This window comes from Bactrocera neohumeralis, chromosome 3 (assembly GCF_024586455.1).
Source record: "Bactrocera neohumeralis isolate Rockhampton chromosome 3, APGP_CSIRO_Bneo_wtdbg2-racon-allhic-juicebox.fasta_v2, whole genome shotgun sequence".
NCBI lineage: Eukaryota > Metazoa > Arthropoda > Insecta > Diptera > Tephritidae > Bactrocera > Bactrocera neohumeralis.
This window is the reverse complement of record NC_065920.1, coordinates 1,089,623-1,115,005: the sequence shown is the minus strand read 5'-3', so window position 1 is coordinate 1,115,005 and position 25,383 is coordinate 1,089,623. Positions and strand designations below refer to the sequence as shown.

Genomic DNA, 25,383 nt, shown 5'->3' with positions numbered 1-25,383 from the left:
AGGAAGAGCTAAGTTCGCATGTAGCCAAACACTTTATACTCTTGCTTCCACTTTATTGTTATATTTTAAAGGTTGTAGACTCACATAACACATATACCCTGGCACCTTACCACTTATACATATACCTTCAGTAAAAATTAGGCTTAAATCATCCTCAAATGAAATATATGTAACATAAACTGAATCCAAGAGTAGAATATAATGGAAGCTGATTGTATTAATTTATTAATACTTTATGCGAGCCGGTTTCAAAATCGAACAAAGGGCGTGGCACTGCCCACTTTTAGGTAAAATCACATAACTCAGGACCCGCTCCACCGTTTTCACCGAAATTTGGTGTGAGTCAATCATCTGACATTCTTATGCTGCAGTGTGAAAATGCCATCCGCTTGCTTCATAATACAATTTTCAATTGGGCGTTTTGTGGGTGTGGGTGTGTTGTCCGAGTACGTCCATCTGCGAACTCTTTACTTTTTTGGCAAAGAACATGTGTACAAAGTTTCATCAGATATCTCAACTTTTACTCAAGTTACAGATTGCACAGGCGGACAGACAGACGGACGGAAAGACAGCCAAACATCCAGATTTAAACTCGTCTCTTGACCCTTTATATATACAAGTAAATAACATTATATCTAACTATATCAATTAGTTTTGGGTGATACAAACAACCGTTAGGTGACATGTTGCATGAGTATAACAACTCCGTATTTTTTTCTAGTTCAATGAATCACGCCGATATATTAGCTATCAGCAATGATTATTTCACATTCGCATTTTGTATGTGTTTGTGAATTTTGGGAAGGTCACACTCGCATTTCGGTGCCGATACAGGCGTTCACATTGCCCCTTTGCACCACATTGTATTACCGAGGCTCCGATGAGACTTTCCTGGTGTTCATTTTAATTGTAGGCCACTTATTTGAATTCATCATTTCATTGGCATTCATAATGAAATTCAGAAATGCATATTGATATTCAGGTTCACGGCGGGTTGTTTGTGCATTTACTATCGGTTTTAACAATTCATAACGCAATTATTAGCCGATTCATTGATGCGCAATAAATGGCTTAATTCAATACTTCGATTTCAATTTGCTTCGCACTTTTGTTGCATTTAATTGCCGCGATTTACACACACAAATGCATTCAGTAATGGCGAGGCAGCTGATGCTATTGTTGTTGTTGCATTTTCTGTACAACATTTGCATTCGCTCGTTGCTCGCTATCCATTTAAACATAATATGTATTTCGGTTTGTTTGTTTATGTGCGTGTGTGTTGAAGTGATGCATTGGCAGTGCAACCGCAGATATTTAGTTTTGCAAATGAAAAGCAATTATTTGCGCATATTTTATTACGTTTTCATCTCGATAATTACGACGAAAATAGACTGCCGACTGCGCGAAGGCGAGCTAAAATTTAACCAAACAATAGCCCTTCCACTGTCCGTTAGAAGTGCTTTCTATAAATAATTGCGAGTTTCATTTAGTTCGATTAAATGTGCTTCTGAATGCTTGTTTGGGTGAATGGTTGGGAAGCTGGCGAGCTGGGGGAAAAAAGTTGCTAATTTGCTTCAACATTATACCGTCTAATTCTGTGAGAATTGCCAAAGTTCTGCGCCTAAAACCAGGCAATACATTGGCCGAGCATTTCGCTTTAATCAAATTAACAAAATCATGCCACACGCATGGCCACACACATGCACAGCGAAAATCCGTTAAGTCACAAAGTGTCTGCAACTCAGTTGTCTGCTCAATTTGCTGACCATTCAAGCATACCTCAAGGCGCGCACGCCGCTTATGTGAACACGCACTTGCGATGAACTTTGATTTATCTATAATAAGTTGCTCAATTGTTGCCAGCAATATTTCTATTATTAATTAACTTTGAACTTTTTGCACGCAATTCAATTGAATTAAATACGCCACACATACACACATGCATAGTAAAAGTGTGGGTCGAAGCACAACAGCAATAATAATTTCAATTAAGTGGTTTATAAATTAAATAAATTAAACAAATAATGTAAGCATGAAACAAAACAATTAATGCTGATTGCAAAAAAAACCGCAAAAATGTTTGAAATTCGTGGAAAATTTTAGAAGCAGAACAATTACTTTTGGCTAATATACACGCTGTGTTCTTCTCGCTGACTTCCAAAACATAAATTTCCAATAATAAATTTAGAACAAATAGTGTTTAGAGGACAGATGGCGCTGTTTTCAAAATCTTTTTTTTACGCGGTGTAGAATAAGAAACCTTTTGACTTAAAACCAGATTCCAAGATTCTTTAGCAGTTGAAGAGTTCTGGCTCTAACAATATTTTAGAATGGGAAACGCACGTTGCTGTCCATTAAATGGCCAAAGGCGCTGATTTCCTCGATATTTTTGCGTTTCGCAGTCTACTCTATTAAAATGTCGGGGTGATCGCCTAATTTCGCTGTAGAATGAATTTCGTAAAGAGTCAGCCATGAACGTTTGCTCGTCTATAAAACTTCAATGTGCAGTTATTAGTGCCACCTTTAGTCATTTAATATAAGTGGAACGTATTTTCTTGAAAGATGCACCTCGCTCTGGTCGACCTATCGTTGAAAAAGTCGATGAAATGATGGAGAAGATTGACCAGGACCGTTACATAGGCAGCCATGTCATCACTAAGGAACTTAATATTCCTCATCAAATGGTTTTGAACCACTTAAAAAAGGATGACTACAAAAAAAGGTTCGATGTTTGGCTACCACAGAATTGTCTGGGAAAAATTTAATGGACCGAATTAACGTCACTTTGATGATTCGGCAAAAACTGGGAGAGCTTGGCTGAGAAGTTTTGATGCGTCCATTATATAGCCGTCAGGGCTAGCACCATCGGACTATTATTTGTTTCGGTCAATGCAAAGCTCCCTTAATGGAGTAAAGTTGGCTTCATAGAAGTCCGTGAAAATTACTTGTTACCAGAAAAGTTTCACACTGATGGAATAATGTCTATAGCGAAAAAAAGCGGTCCACCAAAATGGCATATATTCGGTTCATTAAAGTTCGTTATAAATATAAAAAAAATAAGTTGAAATTTGACTAAAAATACGAAAAGACTTTTTCGACAACCTAACTTTAACAAAATAAAGACTGTACGAATTATCTGCTCAACGCTGAAGACCGATTTGACCGCAAATCGAACTCAGCGAAGCAGCAACATCAAATCGCTCGAAAGAGTTGTCAAATGGAAGAGCAGTAAAAAAATGCAATAAAGGCGAAAAACAGTTTCCAACAAACTGTTTGTGTCCATCAAATACAGTGATGGACAAGTTGGCAGAGAGTGGCAATTTCAAAAAACACTGTGGCGAAAAAGCAACTCTGTGTAGTTGAGAGTGTGCTATGCAGTTTATGAAAACGCCTGTGGCGAAAAGTTAGAATCCCATTTTTTGCTTCAGAGTGTTTTGCGGTGAGCTGCCAGTGTATTTAAGTAAAGTAAATTGACGGGTAAATATATGAGATACAGCAACACATTATGCCACCGACTCCCACCTACAAATATAATTAAGACCGAGCTATCGTCTCTAGACATACATACACAGCTTTTAGTGTGAAATGGTTTCGTTCTTCCCTCCTTAGCACACGTGTTGCATACATTTTATTGCAAAACTCATTTATGCGCTTTGGATGCGGCAAAACTTTTTATCATCGCAATTCAGGAAAAATTTGATTTCCCCACTAAACGCACACCCTTACATAATTTACACAAAATGGTGAAATAAAGAGAAAACATTTGGGAAAGTGAGAAAAATGCCAACCTTGTGCCAGCGTATTCTACTTTGTATTAATCGGTTTGGCTATGCAATAAAATGCATAAATCTCGCGCGCTCCCACGCCAGCGCCCGCTCCAGCCCTCGCACAGGGGATAAGTGCATATGTTGGATGCAAATGTTAGGAAAAGCTAACTGTTGGTGCAAGTGGAGCTTAGCTCGCGCAACTCATGACGGAAGGCAAACTGTGGTTCCACCCCGGTTTTGGCTTAGCACGGAAGCAAGTGCCGCGAGTGGGTGTGTGCGGAAAAATACAATGACAACGAAAGCATTTGAATTCGGTCGAGGAAGGCAATTGACCGCCTCAAATTGACAGAATATAGAGTACATATATACAATGTACCACCAAGCAACTCGTGTAAGTCATTGTAGCTCAATTTGAACGAATAATTGCACTTGTATAAATAGCACCGAATTTAGTTAGTGAATGACTTGGCTTTTTTGTGGTATTAAATGAGTTACTATTGGAGAATTAAATTTAGAATTTTGTGAATGTGTTTTTTAGAATTGTGCCTGCAGACATGAGGAAATATTGTTCGTGACCTAGGTGGACTCGACTTCAAAAGCAGGCTATACTTTCTTAAAATAACATAAATTTCCTTAAAGTTTTTATCTTTTTGATGCCAATGTGTTAGATAAAAATTCTTAAGAAAGCCATATTCTGTGATTTTTTGTTAGCCTACTTTTAGGGACACTGAATGCTAAAATTCAAAGACGTTGCCAATTTCTGATAACTCACTTACATCTTGAACTTGACTTAAAGTAATCTTCACGGTTAAACACAGTTACTATTCACAATCCTTGATTACATAAAAAGTGTAACTTGTTATTACAAAGCTGGGCAGAATAATCCCTTTTAGTTGACATTTTCCCTTCTTACCTAAATTTGGTAAAAAATGGTCTGAAAAAACATTCTACCGACTAAAATGATAATCCTTCGATTTACTTTACAATATCATAGTCCACACACATACATACCATATACCTGTGTGAGTGAATTTGTGTTGCACCAAGTGTGAATGCGAGCATTTATTACTTCTTTGGCTAGATGGTTTATAAACACAGTTACGGCACAATTCGCCTGACATTGAAAATTCATTGTCACTTCCTGTCGAATTCACAAGCATAGCGTAAGTCCCTAGCATAATCCCCTAATGTTCGCTTCAGCATGGCACATTGAAAATGACTTATCAACACGCCGGTACACCACACCCCGGAAAAGTACAACAGCAGAGCGCAGCATCCGGTCAAAATGAGTTAACCGGAAATAGTATAATAGTGTGTTTGGGTATGTGTGATTGGGAATACAAGCATTTATTTGCACTTTATTTAACCCAAAAGCCACCCCACCCCCGTCAAAAGTAAAAGTTCAATAAACGTAGGAATCCACCAACCCACCAACCTACCAAACCACCATAACTACTACTATCACTATTTACACAGAAGAGTTTGAGCTGTTCGAAAGCGCATGTGCCAGCGCGCTCTCGTCTCCGTACTCTCACTCTCTCTCTGTAGAAAAATGCCTCGCTCTCTTATTTTTCAACATCAAATTGACATTTTGTTCGACAGCAAAAGCAAAGTCGGAACCAAAAGATTTGCTAAGGGTGTTCATCATGCCACTCAAGGCGAAACACCCAAAGGGGTGATTATCGAATTGAGCGAAGAAAGAGGCAAAAATCAAATCGCTCGTATTGTCGCTTGCCACCGCTGTTTTTCCCATTTCGCCCAAGAGCATATTTGACAGTTTCGCGTTAGTCATGCCGACTTTCAGCCGCACGTCGGGAGATAAATCATAAATCCGCGTCGAAACTCGCGAAAATCCAGTTGAGCTATTATTGGAAAACAATAAATCGGTGGCCATATAGATTTTTCGTACAAATTTCGTAGTCCAAGTTAAATGTAATGCAACAAAAGCTTTAAACGCTCCACAATTATCAATATTATTAGCCAAAGTGAATGCCGACAGTGCTTTAAATAGAGGAAAATACGCGTAAAAGACAACAAAAACAAAATAGTTTTAATTATGTCAGAAGATGTTATGTTTGTGTGTCTATAATACGGTTAATGTGTGGCTTCATAGCTGAAGCCAACGCGGCTTAATGTGTTCCATCAGCAATTGGTCGCAGCGAAATGGTTAAGGCTCCACAAAATATGCCCACTTGCTCGCTTCCAATCGATGTAGACCAGCATAATAATTTATAGGTAAATTGCTTGGAAATATGCGCTTTAAAATGGTAGTAAAGTGCTGTGAAAAATCGAACGATTCATGCCTTGAAGCGTGAGTCTGACAAAATCAAGTGTCGCGTCAACCACTTTGCTTTACGTTCTTGGTGCTCACACAAATGTGAGGTGTTTCAAAGTGGAGAGTGGGTATGCGAGAGAGAACGTTACTGTGTTTGAGTCATGTTGGCTATTGTTTTTGTGAAGTTCTGTGTTAGTCGTTGACCTTAAATCAAGCAACCCTTAAATTTGGTTTAAGAGAATTCGGTAGAACGGTGTTGCCAGCTGAAAAGTATCTTAATAAATTATTGAAGTCACTTTGATTGGCAAACTAAAACGCGTGGACTGTATGAGGAAGCAACACGTATTCATGCAGTTGTTTAGGAAAGACAAGAAGAGGTATTTTCAATTATCAAAAAACTGTAAAGCCAAAGCTGAGAACAGAGTCTTATTATTTTCCGCTTTTGAGGCAAAATCTTAACAGTGCCGCTGTCTTCTTAGCACACCACGCGAAGTTTTCGCAATTAACAACAGACTCGGCGGGGAAATAGTGCATTTCAACAAGCACAAGCTCCTCACCTCTCGTCGAGTGCAATGGGCGTATAAATTGCAACTTTCCAAGCGACTGCACAACAAGACTCCAACTTCTCCAATTACTTGCGCGCGGCTGCTCGTCTCCAACCACTGCTGTCTAGTACTCGCCTCTGCGGGTGTCCACGCAACAACAGCATGAAGCTTTGTTTCGAGTAAAATTTATGCAGACCACTTGGACATCACTTGCAACTGATTTGCGTGCAACACTTGCAACAAGCAGCGCAACGCCAATAACTCAAACGGCAGCCCAACAACTCAGCTTGTTTACACAATAATTAATTATGTGCTCTGATGTGTTGCTGTGGTCGTTGCTTGTGCTTCAAAAACTACACTGCCATTAACGTTTTGAATGCCACGTTAGTGGTTAGTTTTGTTGTTGTTATATGCGCTGCCACTTCTCCGATTGCTCGCCTGATTGTATAAATAGCAAAGCCTTAATGAAATTTGTCTTGAATAGTTGCGCACCTCACTCAAGTCCCGAACGCCTGTGGTGTGCATAAAAGTCCGTTTAAGTATTGCCAATCAAGTTGACGGATTCTGGGGTCATGCCTGTCGTATATTGCCTTGTGTTGTTGCAAACCTGTCAGGTGTGTGGGATCACATCGACTTTATACTCAATAACCTGCTAGTGGTTATAGCGACTGTATTTATATGTAATGTGTCCACACTTTGACCCAGTTGCTTTAATACATATATGTGTGCTGGTATTTGCATTGGCGGGCGTGGGTAACTGTCTTTCCCGATGCGTTAATGAGTTCACCTTGCAAATGTTAATTAAAATGTCAATCAGTCAAAGTCAGCAGAAGCTAGACTTAAGTAATTATGGAGAATGCCCAGAGACCACATTTGCAACTTTATAAATAGAAATGTTTGGCAAATGAGTAGTCCTGCAACATGTTGCACTGATTTTAATAGTTTGTCATCTGATAGCAAATTTTAGTTACAGAGTTACACTATACATGCTGGAGAAATTATTCCATCAGTCTAAAACTTTTCTGGTTTCTGGGCGAAAAACTGCGACAAGTAATTTTCACAGACTTTTTTCGAAGCAAACTTTACTCCATTAAGGGAGTTCCGCATTGACCGAAACAAATGGTAGGCTATATGGTGGAGGCATCAAAGCTTCGAAGACAAGCTCTCCCATTTTTTTGCCGAGTCATCAAAGATGTGAGTGGTCTAGCGTTGTCCTTATGGAAGACGAAGCCCTTTCTGTTGATCAGTTCTGGCCGTTTTTTTCGATTGCTTTCTTCAATCTCATCAGTTGTTGACAGTAAAATGTAAAATCAGTCGTTCGACCAGGTTGGAACAGCTCGTAGTGGATAATTCCTTTCCAATCCCACCAAACACTCAGCATAACCTTTCGAGGCGTCAATTCTGGCTTTGCAAACATTTGTTGAGCTTCGCCACGCTGGAACATGCTCTTTTTCACATTATGTGATCCACTTTTTGTCTCCTGTTACCATTCGCTTCACAAATGGTTCGATTTTGTTTCGTTTCAGCAAAGAATCGCTGATATTATTTCCGTCCGTTAAATTTTTCGCAGACAATTCATGTGGTACCCAAACATCGAGCTAATTTTTTTAGCCAGCCTTTTTTAAATGGTTCAAAACTGTTTGATGATGAGTGTTAAGTTCCCTAGCGATCTTTTCCATAATTTCATCGACTTCTTCAACGACATGTCAACCAGAGCGAGGTGGATCTTTCCCATCGAGTTTTCCAGAAAGGAAGCGAGCAAATTTCATTGGTGCTTGCCTAGCATTGTTCCCTTCTTTATACAAAAATTTCAAAATATAGCGAATTTCTTCATTATTTTCACTCATTTTTGAGCAGATGTAACTTTTTTTTCAACTTCCCCGAATTATATTTTTTTTAATGAAGCTTGAAATCTCACCTTTCCAACACTATATGGTAAAATGTCCACATAAATAAAAAACTAAAAATCTAAGTACTTCTTCTCCCTAACGTTGTGCTTATCAATACGTGCGCATCGCCTTTGCCGCCGTCCATAACGTGTTGCCAAGAATCTTAGCTGCACTCTGAGAGAATCGAGCGCTGCAACCAGCGCCAACTAACGACTTTGCGACGACAGCAAAAAGACATTCGGCCTCAGACTTGGCGAAGGTTCAAAAACCCCACCGATCGAACAAAATACAACAGAAATCCATTGCGGCGGGAAGTCTCCGAACATGCTCGCACACCGTTATTGAGAGGCAATATGTTGCGAGCGCCAACTGGGAGGCACTGCGCCGCACAACTCTTATACGAAGTACTCGGTGTGCGCTGCCAACTGCTGCGGCGTCCGCCGTATAAAACGCTTAGCGCGGCAAAGAATCTGCTCATTTGGCGTTCGCTTTGTGTGTGTGCGTTTCGCGGCAACGACGTCAGCTCTGGCAGTGGTAGCGCGGCGCTAGCCCAAGGCGGTTACAGTGGCAGCGGTTAACAGTCATTATCAGTGAACAAAAGCGCTTGCACACCGACGCGGCGCATCAGTTGCTCGTAAGCCCCTCGTTCGAGTTGTCGGCGTTGGTTAGCGGTTCCACTCAACACTTTCGGTGCATTGCGCGTAGCGTTTGTGACAATTTATCGCGACGATTTACTCGCAAGCGCCTCAAGAGCCCATCGTAAGCGCAAACTAACGCTTCATTATATTTGGCTCATGGTCGAGACAGACGGCTGTCCATGCCAACGGCTGTCAACGCGTAATCGGTGTTAGCCAAATTTGTTGAATTGTGATACGCGCGCGTGTGTGTATTAGTGTATATATGATATTCAACATTGAGTAGCGCTTCTCGGAACCACAAAGTGTAAACATTTTTGAAAAGGAAATCGCGGGTGCTCATATTTGTTCAAAGTAGTATTGACCTAGAGTTGCTGATATTCTTTATCGAACTCTTCGTCATACACCTGAATTGCCGTTATCTTATCTGTGGGTGCGTTCGCGTAGACCCATAATTAAACCAAACCGTCTGTCAGCGGGAGTGCGTGAACGTGCGTGCGTGTGAAAGCCGAAACACTTCCGCGGCCAAAAGCACACAATTAAGCGTGTTTCTGTGTGGCTGTCGCTGTTATCAGTGTGTTCTGTGTGGCGAGTGCTCCGTGTCGTATGAGTGGTTGGACTTAACTGCCGCGAAAACTTTTCATTGAATTTCAGTCTCTTTGAGGAATTTGGTGCGTGAATTCTTTCAAAATTAACTAAGCAACTAGGCGACAACGTAAAAGTGAAGGAAGTAAGGTATGTGCCGCATTCAACTGCGTGTATGTGTAAGTGTGATTATGTGTAAGGTTGTTTCGAATGTTCTGAAAGGTCTCTGATAAGATCTTAAATTAGCGATAAAAATTGCAACATCAAGAATCCATTAGAAGTTCATTCCGGATTTTGATAAAAAAAAATGTTTTCTCTTTATGTGTCTTCGAACTAGATTGCTTTTTATGGGAAGATGACTATCGTTACTAGATTTTACTAAATACCTTTTGAAGGTCCAAGAGCAACTTAAAACCTCCTTCATTTATCTTCATTCACGTTGGTTGAAATAACTGATTGCTGGAACTGATTCTGCGATCATTATCTGAATTGTGGTTTTGTTGATTCCACGAGGAAAGTGTTGGGCAGTAATGCGATATAATACTCGAATTAATGTGTGTAGTTCTCAAATAGGTCACAATAGGTGTTTAAGAAAGACGATTTTGAAAACTTTTTGCGCGAATGGGAACATCTTGAGGTAAATGATGACATCGTGATAATAATTCTCCTCGTTTCATAGACTTCAGCCATGTCTTCGAAGCGAAATTTGAATGTAATCAACACTTCAACACCTTTAGGGTTTTAAGGCGCAAATTCTGAACAATCTAAATTTATTTCACTTAGAAACAGCAATATCAAGTGCTTTCGGTCATACTATTTCACTGGTGTTGAATGCTTTTATTTAAATGCCTCTGCTTGTATATTCCACATAAAATTCAGAATAAATATTAACGCTTGGCTGCAGAAAAGTTCGTTACTTAAATGCAAACATGTAAATAAATAGATTTTTGTTATGAATGGCATTCGGAAATACACAATCCACACCAACAACCATCCGCATATACACACTAGTTTCTCTTAGGGCTGTGCTAAAATAATTACCTGCCGAAACTTCGCAACCACACAAACCAACGGTATATTCATTTAGCACATAAAACGACGCAAGTCTAAAACTTTGCCCGATGTGTACAACCATATGAACCCACTTTTATGTTGCGTTGTGAATATTTCGATTCCGCCACCAGCGACTAGTTTTCTAAACAACCAAAAATAGCTGGCTCTGAAAACAAACAATTTTGAGTTGTGTTATTGATACTGCTAGCATCTAGCATCTAGCATCTGACGAACATATGAAACACTCACATTCAAAAAGAAGAAGAGATCTGCACTAATTATAATTATTATTTACTACACAAGTATACTCGATGTGGTGGAATTCTTAGAAAGCGAACGCTCTTCTGCAATAAATGCAACAAATATTTACTGAAAGAAGTGAGTAGCCTTCGGGCGCTTCGGTTTTTGATTAATTAGTGCATGTTTGTTGAAACGTTGCAAGACCCAAAATAAAGTTGATGAAAACTCCTACGGTCTGTAAGGAATAACTTTTGATTTTATAAAATATTTTTGCAATGTAATTCAATTAATTTAAACCTGCTTATCTCGCCTGTTTCCATAACAATGAAAACTCAATTGCTGTAAAACCGAATTTATTTATTCATAATAGAGCAGATTTTTATACCCTCAAGGGTGTATTAAGTTGGCTACGATGCTTGCAGTACCCAAAACAAAAGGTAGGAAACCCCATAAAGTATTTATGTATGTATATAAATCATTAGCGTGGCGAGCTGAGTCGATTTAATCATGTATGTCTGTCCGTCCTACCGGCCGTCAGTCTGTCGGTATATAAGCGTCTAGTCCTTCGGTTTTTGAGGTATCGATCTGAAATTTTGCACATTTACTTTTCTTACCAAGAAGCCCATTTGTTGGAACCGCAGATATCGGACAACTAAAGCATAAAGCTGCCAAACAATCAAAATTAAGTTCATTTGTCAAAACATCGCTACAATCTCAGAAAAATTTGCTTAGATCGGACTTCTATAGCATGTAGCTGCCATATAAACTGAACTATAGGAATCAAATCCTTTCTAGGGGTTTGGTCTCTACACGAGGTATCTTCACAATATTTGGCATGGATAATTATTCAAAGGAATTGCTGAGATCGTCAACTATAGCCTATAACTGCCTAACTATAACTTGTGAAGGGTATTGGGCTAACGTTTTTATACTCTTGCAACCTGTTGCTACAGAGCATAATGGTTTTGTTCCCTTGAAAGTTGTATGTATCACTGAAAACTAATCAAGATGGATATAAGGTTACAGGGTTTGTCCGGGATGTAATACCACTGAATCAATTTAACAATTAAAAACTTTCAAAATAGGCTCCTTCTGCGTCGATGCCAAGCATTGAAGGCGTTACTGAAGGCATTCTCTGGATTATTCTTGAAAGCCGAGGTGCGTGCTGCTTGGATCCTCTCTGTCGTTTTAAAATGCTTGTCTTTCATCCGCCTCTTTAAGGCAAGGAAACAAAAATGTCCGGGGGCCACATCTGAGCTGTAAGGCGGCTGCGGAAGCGTTGGGCTGCCGACCTTGGTTAGGTAGCTGTTCACAAGAAAGGCGGTGTGAACCGGGCGTTGTCGTGATGGTACTTCCAATCAGCTGCAATGTCTTGTCGGACCCGATTGGCCCTTCCTTTGAGTCTCTTGTTGACTTCCAAATAAAACTTGGCCTTGACGGTTTGTACAGTGGGAACAAATTCATGGTGGACGATGTCTTTGATGTCAAAAAAGACAATGACCATCGTTTTCACTTTGGTTTTGCTCATTCTTCCGGTCTTCATCAACAAGCTCTTCCGGCCCTCCAAAGTGCCACCGAAACAAACCGAATCTAGTCGATGCAAGCACGCTCCGAAGTACAGTCGCGGCGGAAGAAAATCAGTCTTTTCCGGACAGACCCGATTTAGCATATGGATATATAAAACTGCTTGAATTTCGATCCTCTGGTTGACGTTTTACACTTTAACGTATGTATTTTCCTGGCTTTGATTCTTTCAAGTTGCCAGAGCATAAAATGTTCGGTTGCGCCCGTACTAAGCACATCCTTACTTGGCTTTTGTTAATATTTTCTTTTGTTTGTGATAAAAATAGAATGAATTTGCTTTCTGCTTCTCTTTTAAGTTATTGCAAAGCGTTTTTCATGTTTAATTTTCAACATTTACATCTGTGTTTAATTCAGCTATTCGGCTTATTGTTTATTGTTTCCATTCGATTTTGCGAACATATTGATTTTAATTTAACTGCGTCTGTGCCACATTCATCACAAAAACCCGTTCCACTTACGTACACCAATACACTCGCACACTGGGGCTTACATGAGAACATATGCGCAAAAAAGTGGATAAAGCTCGGTGCATGTAAAGGAAATATCTCGAAAATAATACGTTTCATTATTCCAATCGAAATTGACAAAAAACAGAAACCCCGTGCAATGTTTTCGGATTATTTTTTGCATTCCTGCAATAAAGCATTGCATGACAGTCCGCCATATATGTACATAAGTGCAACACAAACACACACACCTACTAATACCCGCACAGCGAGTTTACAGCCATGCGAGGGGCTTAAAAGGTTTTACACGCAAAAAAAAAGCTAAAACTCTGCGCATATTAGAAAATATAACCAACAACAACGCGGCGAAATAATGCAATAAAAATGCAGCTCGTATTTTCAATTAATATTTCGATTTCATAAAAACTTATTTTGATTTATAAATGCTTTATCTTTTAATTGATAGGAATCGGCTTAAAGCGTGGCAAAATATTGCTTTCATAAATTACAGTAAATTCGAGAAAAAACACAGTTTGTGCTTTCGATAATGATAATGGCGCGATTTGCTGTCATAAATATTTAATGTAACGGAATTATTAGAGAAAAACACGGTGGACTGTATACGTAGTATAGGTATGATGAAGAACAATTTAAGTGGATTTAGTTTTATACATTTTAATCCGTGACCTCTTAATGGAGTGGCATTTTAGAAAAAGTTAACACAAAAAAGTGTATTTCATTGACGCCAAACCTTTAAAATCTCATTTAATGCGGATAGTGCTTAAGTGCACTGATACTTTTCCTCACATTTTTAGATAATGATAAATATTTGTGTGAGCGGAAATCAGAATAAGAGTTTTTAGTAGCGTTTTGGCAGAGGAAATCGATTCCTGAAAATAAAAAGCGAAATATTGGGTAGTCGAAAAAGTCTTTTCGTAATCGAAACTTCCAGAACGGAAGAGAGCAAACCATTGTTGTGCTACACGAACTGACTCAGCATCGTCTCCGCAAACTTCACAAATTCCATTGGTGGCTTGCGTGGCATTCTTCCCTTTTTTATACAAAAATTTCAAAATATAGCGAGTTTCTTCATAGTTTTCACTCATTTTTGAACAGCTGTAACTTTTTTTCAATTTCCCTGAATTTAATTTTTTTTTGTTAAATGAAGCTTAAGCTTTCTCATCTTTCCAACACTATATGGTGTGACACAATGTGATTGGTAGCACTGGAGATATACGACTGCAACGACATCCACTGACAAAATACGAAAAGACTTTTTCGACTAACCAATATTTATTTCAGCAGTATAGTCTAACAAAATCCGTTATATTTTAGTCGAACTTTGGAGAGAACAGCTCTTTAATCAAGTATGTACATATGTTCTCACCTGCTTCTTTGTTCTCTTTGCAGCGATAAACAATTTCAGTTCGGTGCAAGCGGATGAAGAGAACTTGGTAGACGTTAGTATTGGTGATAACAGCGCCCAGAACGATCTTAATCAGAACACTAGCAACATCAATAACAACAGTCGCCCACTAGTAAGCAGCAGTTGCAGGAACTACACCAATAACAACACCCTCATAAATCTCTATGATAAACATTGCGGCGACGGTGACAGCAACAGCAAGACCAACCGTCAACTAGGTAGCAGCAACAAAGCGTGTTGCGACAAGCACAACAACAACACAGCCAATACATTTCGTCACCTGAAGGAGCAACAGACGCACGTTGGACCGGATAGCGGCAGCCGTGCCACGTGTTGTTGTCTAGAAGCCACCAACAACAGCGACAAAGTCAATTGCATTAGCATCAGCACTAATAACAACAACAACCACAACAGGAATATAAATAACAGTAGGAATATTAACGCCAGCAACAGGAGCAGCAACAGAAGGAAAATGCGCCGCAATGTGAAATTCATTGTTTTTGTAAGCATCATTTGGATATTCGTCATGGTTTACTACTTCCAGTCCAGCACGGAAAAGGTGAGTAACTGTAAAGCAAGCACCCACTCCAGTTGTGTCTATCTGACAGCTGGCCTCTCATCAGTCACGGCATTCTTTTCTGTTGTGGTCTCACACACATACACACACTGTACTTGTAAATTACAATCGCTTTGCGATTTTCCTTCCGCCTTCACATCTCTAGTCCGCCTCCGTGTCAAATTGCATAATCGCGCATATTCATGGCCATTCATTATTCACCGACTACACGCTCCTGACATTTCATCCATAACGCCATGAACAGAGACAGGAAGAGGCTGCCACTTCAACGAGGTGCCGACGGGCTGGCGGACGGACACCGAATTAATTTGCATTTATGCTGGGCATTGCACCCGTCACGCCAGCCAACGAAGGCGGTTAGCAGCAACAATGACCAAAATTATCAAACAAAATCGTTTGTTTCGTTTTTTACCGCTATTTGTTATATTCTGCAATTTGGACTGCTGAATGAAAGTGCTGTAGGTCTTATGTGTTTCGCATCACAGTGCGTTGCCCGATCGATAGTAAATGATCGTTATCCGCTTAACCGATCATCGTATCGAGCCCCACTCGCGCCTTGTGCCTCTGTCAGTCTTTTTGCCGCTCTCACATGGCCCAACAAGTATTCTTTTATTCATTAAACCGGCCGCCTACATTTGAGTTGTGTTCTTCTTCAATCGTTACCCGATTAAAATTCCAATGAGGAAAATGCAAATCAGAAATGCCAAACCGCTACCTATACGGCACATACAACCGCCAACAACAGCAATTTGCATTTGCCAGTTACCGCAATAGCGGCTGGTGACTGTTCAAGTCAAGTTGGTGGAATTCAAAGCCCAACGAAGCAGAAACTCGAAAGAGCTCGGCAATGAAACATCAAACTAATCAGCTTAGAACTAAAACTCGCTGGATGAAATCGACCCAACTAAAAAAGCACCAAACCGATTATTTGAAAAGTTGATTCAGAAAGAGAGCGTATCAATATTTTTTAAACATTGAGAACCCAGTTCATATATTATTGGTTGAAGAGAAAATAAATGAAAATTTGCAGTTAAGTAACTGTTTGAAACAAGCTTAAAACCAATACGTTTCTAACTAAAATCTGGCAATTTACATCTGGCAGAAATCAATTCCTAAGTCACTCGATGAGAAAAAAGGCAATCTACCGACTAGTTGTGCTTTCGGTTCAAACTAGTTAGAAACCAGTTAATGGCTAGTTATTTTCACTGCAGGCAGCATTCAACATAATTTTTAATACAAACCTATACATATGTACATACGTACTATACGTATGTGTAATCATACGCATAGAGCAGGTGGGTCGTCATGCTTGACTTAAGAACTCTTGCAAACGTAAATACATGTATACACACATGCATACACACACATGCAAAAGTACGCAGTCGCTTCAATATTCTGCTCACTTGTAGCACACTTACGGCCACTTTGGCCAACAACAGTAAATGTAATTTCCAGTAGCCAAACCCAAAGCTAAACAACGAAAAGTTTCGAAACCAAAGACACGAGAATTCGCCACAAAGCAAAATAAACACAAAGACACTAAAGAAACAAATGAGCGAAAGTGTACAAGCAGCTCGTGTAAGAGTTCTATTAAGAACAATTTTGTTATCCAAATGTTGTTGTTATGTGAAATGCTGATTTTTTATGAAGTGTCCTTCGAAATTTCGCAAGACTTCTTTTGTACATATTTGCGTTCCACACATATATAAGAACACACATGCAGCAAAGTTGATTCAGAACAGTGGATTGTTCTACGATGTGCATAAATGAATCCTACGGACCTTTTCTTGTGATCTCCGTCGGTGAAAGCTTCACCAAAAAGTGCTTGTACTCGTAAAAAAAGCCACAAGCTGCAACTGTCCGGAGCTAAGCAGATCAGTAATCGTGTTTAGCAAATCTTTCCTGGCTTGAAAAGAAGTTCAGAAATAATTTTCAGTTTTCCATGACTCAAGTTAAAAAGTTCTTTCTACTGCTTCAGTTACTAAGTGAAGATAATCTTCTTGAAAATTTTCTTCAAGTACTACGTTCATTAAGTTCATTTGTCTTCGTTGCTCAATAACTATCCGTAATAATGACCACAATTTCTCATTGCTTCTCCGCTTTCTTTCAAAGTAGAGCTTATGTAAGAAGATACACTTATAATTTATGGTCCACTTAGTTAACAAGATTCGCTGGTATCTGTGTATTGAAATGTCAAAGTTAGGCAACAAAAGTCAGTTGCCTCGATTTCCCCCCATCAACGATTTCTCAATTCAATCAGTATCACAATGCACGAGCATAAATCAAAAATTCGCGAAATCAAACAAAAGATTGGCAATAAATCGCAATTCATGGAAAGGCTTTGAGCAAAGTCACAAACACTCGAACAATCGAGCATTCGAGCAATCGAGCGTTCCTAAAACCCAATAAAAGTTTTGCAAATTGCAAATCGAAGTGGGGGGAGAGACAAAATCGGGCGCTCCTCAGTTGGAGGACAAACGGCTCGGGCTCATAATCATATCATCAACGGCGATAGCAACAACAATGGCAGCACCAAATTGAGCCAAACAATAAAGACAATGCGGACTAAGCAGCAACTTGAACTCGCCGCCGCCGCCGATTATTGGCCATTCACAACGCCAAATGCGATCGACAGTTATAAATTTGTTTGTCTAGCGAATGTGTGCGCCAGCGGATATCGGCAAGCTTTACGGTTTTTGGTTATTGATTTGCGTTTTTGGTGCAAATGTTGCGAAACTTGAAAGCCGCCAACGAATTTTGTTTATTTCTCATTTTCGGCGTTTGGGTTCACATGTTTACTTGCATGGTGGTTGTTGCTGTTTCGCGTCTATATCAAATCGTCATACATTTTCTGTGGCAACATTAACTTCGGGTAGCAAAGCGCCACCACAAAACTTCCCGTTCACGATGGCAGATACGAGTATTTGCGAATCTATGGGTCCATTTCCCAATTTAGCCGCTGGTCCGGCGGGCTTTGACTGGATATTCAAGGAAGTGTGCGACGAAAATGCATCTGTACTCACACGTCATACACACACACGCACACCGACTTGTTTGAAGCTCAGCTGCGGCTTGTCGTTTGTGGTCGCTAAGCCCAGAGCAGCTGCGGCAAGTTTGGCGGCAGCCTTTCACTTTCAAACAGCCAAAAAGAAAGAGCCGCTTAGAAGCAATAAACGACGACTTTTTGGTAATGCGTTTCTATGCGCTTGTATGTGGATGTAGATGTGCATAGAGATGTGAGTGTGGTTGATAGCCCGAAAAAGTCGTGATACTCAGCGACCGAAAAGACACAACAACAAAGACGAAGCCAGCGGAGCGTACCAGCTAGGCAACCAAACGGGCCGGCGGCAATAAATCTTACAGCAGTTAGGTTTTGCTCTGTTTTCCATTTTATTTAGCTTCATTGTTTTTGCTATTTTCGTCATTCATTCGGTTACCGAAAATTTAAATTAAAACACACATGCGCTTCGTTACACAGCCACACATTCCCGCTGCAGTGCACTCAGGGCGGCCGGTGGTAACCCCCTACCCGCCTCCCTCCCACTTACGTCGTGTGGCCTTTGCTCGTTTGCATATTCACGATCACGAACACACACACACCTTCACGAGCGAGCCCGGCCAAGGGGCAAAAAGAGAAAACAGGTTAATTCGCTTGTACGATTCCATTATTTTCATTTGTAAATTTCGTCTTGTGGACACTTGAACTCTTCCACCAGCGAAATAATTTATCGTGTGGCGCTCGCTTGCCAACGAGCGCAAAAAGGCAGAAAGAAAAGTAAACGAAAGCAATTAAATTTCTTGCGAAATAGAGACAGTCATAAGTGTGAGCATTGCCTATGTAAATGTTGTTGTGTGTTGTATGTGTGTGTGTGTGTGCCACATTCCGCAATTAGTATTTCTAAGTGGCGCTATACTAACTGTGCGCACAGTATTTGCTCACTTGAGAAATCGCCACTAATTTTCCAATATTCGAAAACTCTTGTGCGCCGCTTTTGTTGGATTTGTTGCGTTCAGAAGACAGCAACAAAGCGCCAGAGTCCCAGATATGGTTAAATAATATCGGCCGGCACAGCTTGTCTTATACAAACACACTTCAATTTTTGTTTTTGTTTTTGCTTTTTATTAATCAGCCGTTATTATGATATTTGTTTTTTTTTGTTGTTGTTTAATTTTAATGAATGCAGAGCACCTTCGTATTTTACCGCTTATCGCATCATAAATTTCAGCTGATTAAGTAGCAACATGTGGACGTCATCGGCCAAAACGACAACGCCACAACAACAAAAAACAATAAAGGCAGTAACAAAACGCGACAGTGGGACAATTAATGTCCGCAGCATTGTTGTTGGTGGCTTCACAAAATAGTATAACTGTCATTGCCACCGTTGTTGCTGTCATTGTGGCGGCGGTGGATGTTGCCACCATTATCTCTTTCGGCGGCAAAGCGATGCAAAGGCGGAAAAGTGTGAACAATCGCAACTCCGAGCAACCAACACACACACACACACACACTCATACAGACACGCATTGCAGCAACACTTGTAATCGTGTTGCCACTCTTTATGTATTCATTAATGTTTTGTCATACTTCGCTGTTGTTGTTGGCGTTGTTGCCGTTGTTGCCGTTGCTGTTAATTTGCGTGTTTTTGTTGAGCAATAAATTCATAGTCGCTGTCATAATTCGGTGCAATTCACTGTTTGATTTACGCGACAGTCAGCTGTTGTCACCAACGCCGCACCGCGACCGCCGACGCAGAGGCCGGTGCCACCGCCACTGACTCACTGGCCCACTGCTGTGGCTGGTGTTGTTGTTTGTATGGTTGTTGTTATAGCTGATACCATTCGCATTGTTGTTGTTGTTCGCATTTTTCGCGCTTTTCGCATTGTTATCTCTATTCGTCATTGTTGCCCGGTGTAAATGTTTAATTGTTGTTGTTGTTGTTAATGCATTAACTGGGATTAAATACACCAGCAATAAGCCCGCGTGAGGGTGCGTGTGTGTTCTCTGGGTGATAATCATAATACAATAATAAGCTTAAATTCATGTTGAATGCAAATATATATGCGCATGTGTGTGTGTATGTATTTTTGTATATTGCAACAAAGTGCTTCACTGAGCAAACAACAATGAATGCGCTGCCGCTAGAGCGATTCCCATATTCTGCATTGTAATCCATTGGATCGAGACAGATCTGTGGACGCCGATCGAAGCATAAAACAACAACAAGAGCTCACAAATATTCCAATGAAATTATTTCTTTGCAAAACAAATAATCAACAACAAAATCACTCACAATCAAGTAGAAATACTCTCAAGTTGGAGGATGGAGTGCGCCAAGATTATCGAGAAGACTATAAAGAATGTCAACTTACTACTTTCTCTGCTGCGAGCTGATAAGAAAAAACGATACAAAAAATTCCTTCGAATCGCTCTCGAAATTCCCCATAGAACGAAGCTTAGAATTCTAAACAGTCAATAAGTAGATTCAGCAAGCTTAAGCTTGAGGCTGAAGTGGCAAGACAACTCGCGAGTTTCAATTTGGCGCAGCACAGCAGCAGCCAGCGTGGTTTCCGTGGCATATGTATGTATATATACTATGTATGTATGTATATGTATGTGTGCTTATGGTAAATTCCCACCAGTGTAGTTGTGTCATTATGGATTTCGGTGGTTTTAGCTGTTGGCAGGTGGGCGCAGCGGTGCAGAGGAGCACGAACATGGAAATTAATTAAGGCTGCCAGTGGCTTCAGATGTCACTAAGGCTCGCAGAATATTAGAATTCAGATGTGTGGTCGCACCACCACCGCCTACTCGTCTACTCAATTGTGTGTGTGTGTGTGTGTGTGGCAGTTTATTAAATGTCGGCTGCAATGTATCATTTGTTAATTACACAACAAACAAAACCAAAAGCCACAATAAATTTGTGATCCGCCAAGCAGAAGCCATGAAAAAAATAAAAAAATGAAAAAAGAAAAAACATAAAAATTTACATCACAAATAAACAAGTGACAACGGAACAACAACAACAACAATGGCAAACAAGCCGCAAGCGCAATTACAGTCTCACAAAAACTATTTGTTTTTTGCTCGTCGCACGTCGCGCTGTGGAGATGCCACATGTCGCAATTACAAATGTGGATCGCGAACAGCCCCAGAGCTACACAGCCACGCAGCGCGCGGCCTTCGAAAGCTCATACTTTGGCGTCAATTGATTCGGAATTACGTGCAAGTTTATGTGCATACAATTAACATTGCTCGATATACATGTATGCGTGTGTGTGTGTGTGGGTGCTCTCAATATAGTGGCGAACTATTAGGCATCCCACTTCGGTTGGCGGATATCGTTCCGCGGAGGGTGGCGCCTGTAGGCGCGTGACTTCGCTATTTAGGAGCTGCTGGTTGTTGCTTTTTTTGCTTTCTTGGAATGGCATTTATGTCGCTTTGTTTGTATGCAAGCATCACGGCTGTTTTCTTTGCTGTGAATCAGGCTTCATTTTTTCGATTTGACTTCAGACTGCAGTATTTTGCGCAGCCAGACAATTTCGATGCGCCTGTGGGTTAGCACTAACAATAAGTACTTGTATAATAACAAATTAGATCATCGCTTATAAAATTGCTCATGAATAGTGAGACTTGGTGAGTAGAAGACGAACTTCAAGACGACACTTAAATGGTAGTGAGACTTGGAATCAAATTTTGTGTTCTTTCTAAGAAGAATAATTATTTCTAAGTACAGAGAAATCTCCTATAAGCGGACGCTGGCGGGGCCAGCCTTTTTGTCCAGTTAATAGAGTTATCCGCTTAATGGATTGTCTTTAATAAACATCAACAAATGCTGGGACTGACCGCCGAAAGAGGGTTCGTCTAATAGAGCTTTCACTTTATTTTTTATTTTTGAATTGTTTTTACTATACTATCTTCTAAGTTGGTTCAAACTGGACACAGTGTGTTAAATTTTACTAAAATCGTTTCAGTAGTTTAGGAGTCCATTGCGGAGAAACAACGTGACATGCAATTTTTATATATAAAGATTGTATAATATAAATATTTATTCAAAATGTGTCATTGTTGTTGTGATGGCAGACCAAAATCCAACCGGCTTCGAAACAGCTGAATTTCTTTCGAAACACGATTGTAACGTAAACTGGATATCGCCGCCTTTTAATTCAATCAGCTCAGCACAAAATGAATTAAGTCACTGCCGTTCATTTATGAAATTCAATTACAACCAGGCAATAATCGCGTATTGCTTGTGTACCCCGCTTTCAGTGAAACCTGCCGCCCATCAGGCCGTTCATGTTATGCCATGCCTTGCCATGGATAATGGCGCCACTTCAATGGCGGGTAATCATAGGAAATGAAAGCGAAATGATTTTTTTATTGTCGGGCGAGCCGCCGAGCAGCTGTCAAAACGTGGCAAGTAAGAAAGAACGCGAGCCATGCCTACCGCCCACACGACTGCGCTACGTTTATTTACAGTAACGGTATTGCGTGCGCTCACATTAACGGTCACGTCGGGTGGCGGCGGCGGCGGCGGCGCACGAAAAGGCCAACTTCATTAATAAAGAAAATGCAAAAACAGCAGCAATTAATGCAGACGACAGCGTCGGTGGCAGCGTCGCATAATAACGGCTCAATTAATTACGTTTGGGCACATTTGATGGCCAATTAAGTTGTATGTGCGCCGCCGACGAGCAGCCGCGCGCGCTGTCCGCAACTGACCGTGGCTGATGACGCCGGGAAGGCGAGGCACAGGCGGCTCTTCTGGCTTGACACCGGGCCCATTCGGGGCGGCCATTGATGGCAGCAGATGCGTAAATGAAAATCACATCATCAATAAAGCGCCGCCAAGCGCACCAGCAGGCAGCGTTATTGTTTTCACGTGCACCAATGCTTGTCACACACACACACGCGCAGTTGTTTGCATGTGTGTGTGCAGTGTCTTTTGTGTGCGCATATGTGACTGTTTGCGTCGACGACGGCATTTGGCAAATATTGCTCAACTTTTAACGCTCGCTTGCGCAGCTGTTGCTTTATTTCCACATTGTTAAATATTTTCCACTGTTGCTGTTGTGGCGGCAATGCCTTTTTTCGCTTTTTATTTTTTTATTTTAAACAAAGTTTCATTGTGTGATTTTATTAATTCAGGCGAACTCATAAAAAAGGCGAAAGATCATGCGTGTGTGCATGTGTGAGTATATATGTATATGCATGTGTATGTGTATTAGTCCAAATATGGAAAATAGTTATACCCTGAACAGGGTATATTAAGTTTGTCACAAGGTTTGTAAGACCCAGCAGAAAGCGTCGGAGACCCTATAAAGTAGATATTGAAACGATCAGTATGTTGACTTGAGTCGATTTATCCATGTCCGTCTATCTGTTTGTCCGTCTGTCCGTCTGTATATATACGAACTAGTCCCTCAGTTTATAAGATATCGTTTTGAAATTTTACAAACGTCATTTTCTCTTCAGGAAGCTGCTCATTTGTCGGAACTGCCGATATCGGACCACTTTAACATATAGCTGCCATACAAACTGAATGATCGGCATCAAGTTCTTGTATGGAAAACTTTCACATTTAACAAGATATATTCACGAAATTTGGTATAGATTATTTTCTAAGGCAACAATGTAATATCCGAAGAAATTGTTCACATCGGATTACTATAGCATATAGCTGCCATACAAACTGAACGATCGGAGTCAAATGCTTGCATTGGAGACTTTTTCAGTTAACGAGATATGTATATTCAAAGAACTAGTAAAATGTTTTTCTTCCGATGAAAACCACTGGCCGATGGCCTGTTTCGTCTTTAGATTTACTTTAACACATAGTTACTAAAAGAAATGCACCTGTTATGGGTATATTACCTTTGGGCAGCCGAAATTAACGTTTTTTCTTGTTTTATTTTGGTTACAATCATTGTCGCCAGGTGTGAATATTGACAATGAAAAGTAATGACATAATATAGTCATCAGCTCATAGAACCTTGCAAAGGGTTGTACTGACCCACTACTCTTGATCTCGCAGCAGAAAAATATTATTTTTATTACCTTTCAATTCCGAGGCTTCCTGTGGGTCGCTGTCGCATTGTGACTCCCACGGCTTATCACTTCAATGGGTGTTTACGTTTGATTTGCTAAGCGTTTCGAACCTCTGTTCCATCACCGCTTTGGCACGCACCCCAACGCGGCGGTTCTAAAAACATAGGCACACCGTCGTATTTGTACGCGATACCCAAGCGCTAAATTTGTATTCTATTTTTAGTGAATTCGCTTTTTGTTATTTGCATTTTATTTGTGTTTGAGCTCATTTTTGATTTCAAATTAAAATTTTTCAAAGACGCACATGTGTCTGTTTACCATTGTTTGTGTAGCTGTGTGTGCACAATTATATATATTTTTATTTTTTTTTTGCTTTTGCTTTTGCTTTCGCTTTTGTATGCCACCGTTTTAAAGCGCGGCGCTGCACGCTGATTTGCAAATCTGATTTTGATTCGCTTTTGATAATTTATGTCGCTTCAAATGAATAAAACGAGCACTCCATTTCATATTCGCTTCATTTTTGTTGCATTTTCGCCACAGCTGACCTTGATCGCCGGTGCTTTCAATGAGTCAGTTGCTGGTGTTTGCTCTTTCCAGCTGATATCACAGCATCAATTAACTTTTTGCGCGACTCACATTTCATTTATTATTTGTTATTTGTTGTTATTATCATTATTATTTTCCGTATTTTTTTCGCTTTGAAACCTTTATTTTGTTGTACAATAGTGATCACCCGGGGCAATTATTTTCCAGGCGATGACATTGACAGTGGAAAACTATTATTATAATTGGCCTTCATGTTGACAACAGCAACAACAATGCAGAGTGATAATAAAATTTTTTATTTTGATGAAATCATATTATTTAATTTTCGATAAAGTACCAATTACCTGTTTTATTGACGAGTTTTTGCCAATTTTTTCATGGAGAGTGATTCGGCAAGGTCCATAATTCTTTTGTGACACTTTTTTTATTTCACTGCTGGATAGCTTTTGTTTGTTTTGTTTTTCGACATTCAATAACACAGTGTACTCGAAAATGTTTGAAAATTATTCCCATGACCTCTCAAATGTTCAGTTTTATTGGTTTGCTGAACGGTTTCCCCACAGCTAGTGCAGAAGTGTGGCGGAGGATATAGATGTGGAATATTTTTTCAATTGAGAGCTTCGAATTAGAAAAATCAAAAACCATGTGCTTTTGTTCTAGCCTATTAATTCCAAAAGCATACGCCACAATCTAAAAGCTAGAAGCCGCGCAACAGAGTGTGGCTTTTTGTTTGGCCTAAAACTCCAAACCGCAAAATCCCCCCCCG

The 25,383-nt window shown here is 40.1% G+C and overlaps 1 protein-coding gene across 1 annotated transcript in view; it reads left to right on the top strand.

Annotated features, from left to right (window-relative positions):
- Positions 1 to 25,383, top strand: part of LOC126753050 (polypeptide N-acetylgalactosaminyltransferase 2) — a 74,288-nt gene that overhangs the window by 5,647 nt on the left and 43,258 nt on the right. The window contains exon 2 of the mRNA XM_050464169.1: positions 14,430 to 15,004. Coding sequence (XP_050320126.1) covers positions 14,430 to 15,004 — 575 coding nt within the window. The remainder of the gene's footprint in view (positions 1 to 14,429; positions 15,005 to 25,383) is intronic.